At 42.2% G+C, this 9,475-nt stretch overlaps 1 protein-coding gene across 2 annotated transcripts; it reads left to right on the top strand.

The window, feature by feature from the left end:
* The first annotated feature begins 1,339 nt into the window (after positions 1 to 1,339).
* On the top strand, positions 1,340 to 9,196 carry DDX20 (DEAD-box helicase 20). Of its 2 annotated transcripts, none has more exons than XM_065591452.1 (11): positions 1,340 to 1,592; positions 2,052 to 2,146; positions 2,896 to 3,064; positions 3,392 to 3,506; positions 3,629 to 3,771; positions 4,243 to 4,381; positions 4,899 to 4,961; positions 5,737 to 5,815; positions 6,647 to 6,752; positions 6,841 to 6,942; positions 7,823 to 9,196. In XM_065591452.1, exons 1-11 carry the CDS (start codon positions 1,391 to 1,393, stop codon positions 8,974 to 8,976), a joined length of 2,367 nt encoding a protein of 788 aa, XP_065447524.1. In that variant the 5' UTR covers positions 1,340 to 1,390; the 3' UTR covers positions 8,977 to 9,196. The 2 variants fall into 2 exon arrangements, with proteins under 2 accessions (XP_065447524.1, XP_065447523.1); XM_065591451.1 differs by having other exon boundaries at positions 1,341 to 1,592; positions 4,899 to 4,957; positions 5,733 to 5,815.
* Positions 9,197 to 9,475: the final 279 nt, after the last annotated feature.

Below are 9,475 nucleotides of genomic sequence, written 5' to 3'. Positions count from 1 at the left end.
ACTCTTCTTGTTTAATTAGATTGGAAGCTCCTTGGGACGGGGACTGCCTATTACTAAGTGTATGTACACCACCTAGCACAATCTCAGTTGGGATCCCTAGGTGTACTGTAATACAAATTAAGAGTAGTAATATACTGGCATGCTAAATTTCTGATGCTTTGTTACTCCAAATTCAAATGCTGAGCTTCTTAAAATTAACCTCAATAGATTATTGGACCTGACTAGTCTGTATGTGTCCATTTAGTAAGTTCCACTTTCACAAATTTAATATAAATCAGCCCCAAACCAAGTCTGTAGATCTGTGGTAGTGACAATTTACAGCAAGAGCAAATTTTCCCCACATCTTCCATGGGAAATCCTATGTGCACTCTGCCATCCTGTCACACACAGAGACCCGATTAAGCTACACGTTTATGTCAAAATCAATAAAGGAAACATAATATGTGCAGTGGCAGCACCCTCTGCTGACAAGAAACTGTCTACATGTTATGCAGATATTGCTCAGGACAAATTAAGAACATTGCTGTATGCAGGGTTGTTGTAGCCATGTACCCAGGATATTAGAGGGACAAGGTGGGTGAAGTCATATCTTTTATTGGACCAACTTCTATTGGTGAGAGAGAGCGAAGCTTTCAAGCTATCCAGAGCTATTGCATCCACTTTTATTTTACTTATTAAAATCATAGGGGTTAGCGGTAGAAAATTACAAGCGCCTGTCAAGTATCCCCCCATACAAGGAAGAGAACCATGCCCAAACAGATGGGCATATCCATTAATCCTACTCAGGATCTTGCGGGTGTATTAATTCTGATGAATGTGCTATACCCCATGCTAAGTGTGGTGCCAAGATTTGGGGGAGTGAAGTGCTCATGAAGGAAAGCAACTGGGTGGGCAAGTGGGGATGCCCTAGGGTGACCAGACAGCAAGTGTGAAAAATCGGGACTGGGGTTGGGGGTAATAGGAGCCTATATAAGAAAAAGCTCCAAAAATCAGGACTGTCCCTATAAAATCAGGACATCTGGTCACCCTAGGATGCCCTGTGGGATGGGAGGCGAGTGGGGGATGCCCCCACCTCTCAGAGCCCCTATGCTTCCCCTCCCCAGTCTCCTGCTCCCCTTTGTGCCCCCTCATAGGAGCCCCCTGCTGTCCCCCCTTCTCACTGTCCAATTGCCTCCTCCCCCCACAGCTCCCTGCCTCCCCCCTTTCAGTCCCCAGGAGTCTATCACCAAATCACCCCAATGGTTCCTTCCACCTCCCCCCCCCAACACATAATGGTTCCTTCCGCCCGTGGCCGTGACCGCGCGGTGGGGCTGCTGATAAAGTTTTCCCCCAGGAGGCTTCGCGGGCTTTTGCGGCTTCTCGCGAGAGTTCCCAATCTCGGCCGCTTCCCATGATGGCGGCTCCTGTCTCGGCTCCGCCGGCTCCCGCCGAGCCCCGGCTTCGCACGCGGGACGTGCTGATCCCTGGAGGCCCGGCGGACTTCGGGTCGCTGCTGCTGTCGGCCCCGGTGCTGGCGGGGCTGGAGGCCGCCGGGTTCTTGAGGCCTTCCCCGGTGCAGCTGAAGGCCATTCCGCTGGGGCGCTGCGGCCTGGGTGAGGGGGGCGCGGGGGCTGTGGCGGTGCAGGGGCTGGAGGGGGTTGGGTGAGGCTGGGGCGGGACGGGTTCGGGAGCGGGTAGCCCCCATGGGGGGGGGTCGGGTCGGGTTCGGGAGCGGGTAGCCCCCATGGGGGGGTCGGGTCGGGTTCGGGAGTGGGGGCCCCCATGGGGGGGGTCGGGTTCGGGAGCGGGGGGCCCCCATGGGGAGGGTCGGGTTCGGGAGCGGGGGGCCCCCATGGGGGGGGGTCGGGAACAGGGCCCCTCCCTCAGGGGTCGGGGGGGGGGTCGGGTTCTGGAGCTGGGGCCTGTGGTTTGCTTCTCAAGGGAAGGAGAGATTGGTAGAGACTCTGCTCCTGTCCCTGTGCAGGGAGTCTGCAAAGCCCCTAATAACTGTGCATCACTTGGGTGACCCTGTTCCGGCTGCTGCCTGACTTGGGCCCTTCAACCCCTTTCAGATCTCATTGTGCAGGCAAAATCTGGCACTGGCAAAACCTGTGTGTTCTCGACCATTGCCCTCGATTCCCTCATACTGGAAAACCCGGCAACCCAGGTGAGAGCCCTGAAGATGTGGTGGTTTGTAGTGGCCTGGGGACGTCTCCAGGTCCTTGACCAAGGTATCTGAATAACCAAAGAGATCATCACTCAGACCCCAGGTTTTACACTAAGCTCCATATACAGGACAGGATATTGGTCAATTTAATCTGGGGGCTGTGTGGCTGTCTACAGTTGAATGAAGTGCATCATGTATTTTACTGTTAAATCTCAGTGCCTTGATGCCAGAAGCTCCTAGTAAGAATTTAGTGCTGTGGAGCTGTTGATTTACTTTGTAATCTGTGTTAGTAGTAGATTGCTTGATAGGTTATAATGAAGTAAATATGGGGGGGGGGCATAAGGGGAACACCCACGCCTCCCTTGTTGGTCATTTTTAGGCTTGAAAGCACAAAAAAAGCATCTTGTTGGCTCGACAAGTTCAGTGATAGAAATATTTTCTTAGGACAAGTATATCATGGACTGTGATGGTAGACTTCCACCTATACCATTCTATCAAAATGCCTCAAGTCTACTTTTATGGGGGCCGAAGGAATTCAGTCTCAACTTATTGATTTGGGGGTGGGAGGACCTGTCCACTAAGGACTTGACTTCCAACGAGTGTTACACAAGTCATGAAACAGCTGATGGTAAAAACTTTGTCGCTGGCCACCTAAGCTGTAGTTAAAGCAGTGGTGTAGAGGTGAAAGACTGCATTTAATTCACTGAACCATCACTGTCCCTTCAAAGCCAACTTTTTTATTATTTCAGATCCTGGTCTTAGCTCCTACAAGAGAAATTGCAGTGCAGATTCATGCTGTTATCACAACTATTGGAATCAAAATGGAGGGCTTGGAATGTCATGTCTTCATCGGAGGGACTCCTTTGAACCAAGACAAAATGAGACTAAAAAAGTGTCACATAGCTGTAGGCTCTCCAGGTAAGAGCACACTTCACTATACTTTAGTCACAATTCAGTGACACACTTTTCAACAGAACAATATTTGGTACATAAACGCACTCTTGAATTCTTGTCCTATAGTCACAGGGGACAGTTTCAAAGCCTGAAGCAAAACAAAATTAGACCAGAGAAGTATTTTTAGTGAATGATTAGTCTAAATATGCTTTTTAAAAAAGATTTATTTAATAAGTGGGTTAGGTAACGAGTCTTTGATTTGCAACAGATAGTGTCTTGTCTTGTCTCAACCAGATTTTTTTCATAAATATTTTTGGAGCTCAAGTGTCTCACTTCTCTTTTATCATGTAGGTCGAATAAAGCAACTCATAGAATTGGACTGTCTGAATACAGCCAGTATCCGCCTTTTCATTCTTGATGAAGCTGACAAGCTTCTGGAAGAAGGCAGCTTCCAGGAACAAGTCAAGTAAGAAAAATACTAGTGTTTCTCTCATAAGCCTAGCAGTAGTTTTAACATGCAGAATCTTTCAGCTCTAAAATATGCATTATGTGGGATACATTCACTTTCAATATCTTACTTTCTCTTAGCTGGATTTATTCTTCTTTGCCAGCCAACAAACAGATGCTGGCTGTTTCTGCTACCTACCCTGAATCATTGGCTAATGCTTTGACCAGGTACATGAGAGACCCTACCTTTGTGAGGTTGAACCCCACTGACCCAAGTCTCATTGGTATGTATAAGTTGCACATCCATAACTTTAATGTTTTTAGGCAAATAAAATCTGAATATATTTAACATTGAGCTACGAGTATAATTAATAAAACCAAAAAATTTTTTTTTTTCAAAATACTCGGTTTATCACTTTTATTTATAGATTACATGATTTGTTCAAAAGAGTGCTTATACCCAAACTTTTCTTAGCCAAAGTATCTATGATGGGAGAGTGGTTATTTTTCTCTCTGTTGTGGGTTATCTTTTTTCCATAGCTTCAAGAAAAGATTCCAAACTTTAAAGAAAAATAGCCTTCCAGATTCCAATTCAGCATGTGGTGATATTGGTTAACTAATATTTCCAAGTTCTTTAATATTCTTATTCTAGCTACAACTACATATTTGAATCAACTTTTTAATACCAATTCATTGCTAGTTTTATGTGAATTTTTTGTACTGTTAACCTTACCATGCTTTGATTTCTTGCACAGGGCTGAAGCAATATTACAAAATTGTGAATTCTCATTCACTTCCTCATAAGACTTTTGAGGAGAAGGCGCAGCACTTGCAGGAGCTCTTCAGCAAGATTCCATTTAATCAGGCCTTGGTCTTCTCAAATCTGCATAGCAGGTAACAAGAACTTCTTAAAACTAACCATATGATGTTTGCAGATGTCTGTGAACAGTGGGCATAATATATTCCATTTTTATAGCACTTTTCATAAAGAGCCCAAAGTACTACACAACCTGCATGCAAATTTCAACTCCGAAATGCTACCGTTTCTGGAACGCAGGGCTGCAGCTTGAACCGTGGTACATAGTACTAAGCGAGTGTAGGGGTAGGGGAGAATTTTGACAGGGCAATTTCTGCATTTACCTGAGTGCTGTGGGAACTAATGTCTGTGCACACTTGATTTTTTAAGTCGAAGCTGAAAGATCCATCAGTTGCAAAATTGCAAAGTGTCACTGTACCTAACTTAACAAGATGAATGGCTGAGACAACTGCTGGAATTTTAATCTTTGGCTGTAAAAGAGTTGAAAGTTCAGATCTGATGCTTAGGCTGTTAAGTCATCTTCAGTCTGTCATCTTGAAGAAACTCTGGAAGCATGTAATTTTATTTACAACCTTTATGTATATGTTGTATTAGGGCTCAACACCTGGCTGAAGTACTGACATCCAAAGGTTTTCCTGCTGAGTGCATTTCAGGCAAGTGCATTTGGAACTTACTGCTTCTGTTAATGGGAATTCTGTACAAAACTGACCTATAGTCATAGTAGAAATGTAGCCATTGGAGTATTCAGGACATAAGCGGGGACTTGGGGGCATTTATATGAATAATTTACAGGTAATGTTTCACCGTTCATATTTCGGCAGGTTCACTGAGAATCTTTAAATATTTGCTTAAAATCCCACTTATGCTTTGGAGTACTGTAACAGATTGATGTATTTGGAAAGGAAAGTCCTCTTTTGTTTGAAATGTTCAGAAGTGTGGAGTAATTTGATGCATTTGGGCACTTAAGAATATCTCTCAATTAGAAGCCAATAAAACAAAGCTCAGCACAATTATAACAAAACCATCCTTTTTTGTTTATTTTGTAATTAACACTAATCCCTTTTCCTGTAGTCTCCCCTTGCTGTAAGAACATTTGCATCTTTATGGTAGTTAGTAAGTCAAACTTATTTGCATTCCATGTTACCCAAGTTATTAAAACACTTGAGAAAGGGATAATAGCTCAAAAAGAGATTAATTTTATACCCTACTTTGTTAATCATGTTTTCAAATTTGTCTACTTTCCAGTCACCCCCATTTCCTGGTGTAGATACAACATGCCTTAGAATTAGTGCCTGAAGGATGGATGCCACTTCACTAGCTTTCAGGAGTAGAATTTATTGAGCCCTGTTTTCCCTGGGTTTGAGCAGCACAAGGCTAAATAACCTAAATACTCTTTCAGTTTCTAAATATTCATTTTTGTTTCTTCAGGAAGTATGAATCAGAACCAGCGTCTTGATGCTATGGCTAAATTGAAGCAGTTCCATTGTAGAGTCCTGATTTCCACAGACTTAGTGAGTTTTTTGTTGTTGTTGAGCAGAAGTAGTTCTCTAGAATATAAATTCATGTACTGTAGAGCTGATGGAGATAGATCTGACTTAGCAGTGTTTATAGAACATTTATCTGAAAATAGCAACTTTCTGTCCCTGCGGAGCATACAGACTGCCACCCAGTTTTCATCTTCAGAAAACAAAACCAATTTTCAAAGTCTTTTAAAAAACATAAAGTTTAAATATTTATTTATTTTTAATTACCTTTTTGTAATTAGGCTCTGGAAGGCTATATGAATTTCAAAGAAATAAGTGTCTATCTTTTGATGGTGGTATGGGGGAACAGAAGTTACTTTTCTCCTTCGTGTGATACCAGCACAACACCTCTTTCACATTTTAAGGAGAGCAGTAGCAATATCTCTTTTGTCTGTAGCACAGGAGTATTGGCTTTGGTACAATTTTTTTCTTTACACTTAAAAATATGAAAAGACCGGGCAAGGTTATTCCTTCTTGCTGTATTCAGTTCGGTGCTTGAAGTTCTATCACCTAAAAATATTACTGTCCTGTATATTTCTCCTAAGCTTGGAGCATATGTGCTCCCTTGGTACCCAGACATCTGCTTATTCTTCCTCCACGGTAATACAAATGATCCTCCAGTTGTACATCTCAATGCCAAGTGCTTATACACTTATTTCTAGATAACCTAAGCAAGCCAGGAAATTATAGTTTTCACATAGTGTGTTGAAATACATAGAATTTACAGAAGGGCCTCCTGAATTGATAGATGAACTGCATCTCTTATGTGACTAGTCACCATTACGTCTGTTTCCCCCCCCCCCCCACTTCCCCTTCAAGACTTCTCGTGGAATTGATGCTGAGAAGGTGAATCTTGTCATCAACTTGGATGTGCCTTTGGACTGGGAAACGTACATGCATCGGATTGGCAGAGCTGGACGCTTTGGTAAAACACTGTTGTGGGGTTGTGCAGCTGCAAGCGGTGCATCTGTGGAACTGGCAAGCTAATTCTTCTCTCGCTCCCTGTATTGTAGGAACCTTAGGCCTAGCTGTGACATACTGTTGCCGTGGGGAGGAAGAGAATATGATGATGAAAATTGCACAGAAATGTAATCTTCAGCTCCTTCCTTTACCAGGTACAGTCTGTCTCCTGAATATGTCTGCATTAAACTCTCTTGGTTATTTTTTTGGTTTTAATGTGACAGTTGAATTCACAGGTGGTCATGATGAACTGTGGTTTAATATACAGATACTATGCAAAGTCTAATAGCTGCATATATGACTTGTAAGGCAGACTGTTGGTACTGACAACGTACATAAATAGCTCTTAACTAGGTGGCCCGTACCTTTATTTTAAATCACTGCAATTCTACAAAGCAATACAAAATTAAAACTTAGGGATAGAGTTTTATAAGAAGGCAATGGGAACTGCAGAATGGAGTGCTGAGGTCTTGTGGGCTTTATGGGTACAATAGTGGAGTGGAAGAAAAAGGAACTGGGAAATCTGTATGGATTCACCATCACTTTTCTCCAACAATAGAATTTACCTGTTAGCAATGCTTTGTATTTTCCTTTCCATGCCTCTTTTAACACTTTTAATACATCTTAAAACTGATGTTTTTAATTAGGATGTATGCTGGAGCAGAGAGGTAATATTGTATTATGTTTGACCATTGTTAGCCATAAATATATCTTCTAATAACCTGAGTTATTGCTCTTCTCTATGGTTACCCTTGGAATAATAGGCATAGTTTACCGTGAATAATTTATAAAAAGAATGATGACATTCTAATAGAGAAATGCATCTATTGTATTTTTTTAAAACAAAAACAAAACTTCCACCAGAAATACGGGTAATATTTATGGAAAAAGAGCAAATTTGACTACTGTCACTTTACAAGCTGTTATGATTTGGGATTTTGTTATATAGCGTGCAAAACATACTTGTTTCCTCAGGATCAAGAAAGAAGTCTTGTGCTGCTTTTGACTGAATGGCTGCTTTTTTCTGTTGTGCAGAACCTGTACCCACTGGATTGATGGAGCAATTTGCACAGTGGGATGTAGAGGTCACCGCTATTGCCCACGCAGATGCTTCAGTGAATGCTCATATCTTGACCCATAAAAGACCAGAGGAGTCAGTGCATCACACACACATAAATAGCTGTGCTCAGATACCCCAATGTGATCCTGCTGTTACAGGTGAAAATTCCTCCGTGTCCAGGCCAAGAAGGGTTTCTAAACAGAAGCAGCTTCTGAAAGGCTGCCCAGATCATGCAAATACAGAAAAAACTAGCAAGAGTCCAAAGACATTAAACTTCAACACACAGCAGAGAAATCAAATGGCAACAGCTTGCAAAACCACTGAACAAAATGTTGATCAGCATCTGGACAAGGAAACCTTAAAAAATACACTCCCCAAAATCCCTTGCCTGTCATCGTTTAAGAACCCACAGCCTCCCATTCCATGGAGCTTTGCAGAGTTTGTTGAAGACTATGAATACTTTATTAAAGAAGGGTTGGAGAAAAGGGTTGAAATCATAAGAAGTTACACAGGCCCTGGAGAGCAGTACCAGCACCCTAAAAATGGTGCTTTTGAAAAGAAAGGGATGGAAGAGACTATGCACTCAGTAGCAGACAATGTCTCATTTGGGGACACTGATAGTGATAGTAACTCGTACAGTTCCAGAGCTTCCTCTCATAGTAGGGGAAACAAGTCATACTTTGAAGCCTCTTCAGATACTCAAGAGAGAGGAAGTGATGTGCTCATTATAGATCAAGCTCCTCTAAACTATTCCCAAAGCGTAAGCTGCTCCATGGGCCCAGTGGAGCACCAACAGATGCCACAAATCCAAAAGCACAGTCAGGTGAAAAAGAAGGTGGTGAAACAAAATTCCAAACGATGTAAGAAAAGCCGCCACCAACAATTCCCCAGTCCTCCAAAGAGAGGAGCCCAGAAAGACTGTTCATACAGCACTCAGGATGAGAGCTCGCCTGGCTTTCCCTATGAGACTCAGAATTATGAAGAATACTGGAAGTCCTATTACCGAACATGGCAGAGTTATTATGCTTCTCACTCTTACTATAGGAAATTTCATAGGCAATTTAACTGGATGACTGCTTATCACGCCAACTCTGTCTATCTTCAGGAACTGTTGAAGAGTGATTGGTGATGGGAGAGCAATCTTCACTGCAAAAGAACTAATATTTACCAAGAGCTATCGTCTAAGCTCAGAAATTGACTTAAAAAATAAACAGACAACTATTTTTAGACTGAAGTAAAAATGCCTTTTTTTGTAAGTAAATTCTTTCTGGGTAAATGTTTTATATGCATTCCAGTGAGTTGGTGTTGCAACAAATATTTGTCAATAAATAGAAATGACTTGTCTTCTACATCTGGATGGTCAGTTTCAATCTTTTAAGTGAACAAAAATGCAGAATCAGATTAAGGACACTTTAGATGTAAGAAACCACATTTAAAAAAATCAAACTCAGCCAAGGTATACTGTCATCTATAATGTTCTGTGCTATTCACTGTTTTTGTGATGCTCCATGGGTGAGGTTGCATTTGTCATTATAAAAACCTACAGAAGTTACTCATCCCAGTTTTCATAGTGCCTTCTTAAGCAGAGCAAAAACTGCTCCTGCTATTTAATAGTGGCAGATTGAAAC

This window comes from Chrysemys picta, chromosome 4 (assembly GCF_011386835.1).
Source record: "Chrysemys picta bellii isolate R12L10 chromosome 4, ASM1138683v2, whole genome shotgun sequence".
NCBI classification, from domain to species: domain Eukaryota; kingdom Metazoa; phylum Chordata; order Testudines; family Emydidae; genus Chrysemys; species Chrysemys picta.
This window is presented reverse-complemented; position numbering and strand designations above follow the sequence as displayed.

Bases quoted from the DNA above. Each gene is read 5' to 3' on its own strand.
- DDX20 (XM_065591452.1), top strand. From the start codon at position 1,391: ATGATGGCGGCTCCTGTCTCGGCTCCGCCGGCTCCCGCCGAGCCCCGG. The intron at 3,772-4,242 runs GTATGTATAAGT...TTTCTTGCACAG, and splicing joins CACTGACCCAAGTCTCATTG to GGCTGAAGCAATATTACAAA. The intron at 6,753-6,840 runs GTAAAACACTGT...CCTGTATTGTAG, and splicing joins TGGCAGAGCTGGACGCTTTG to GAACCTTAGGCCTAGCTGTG.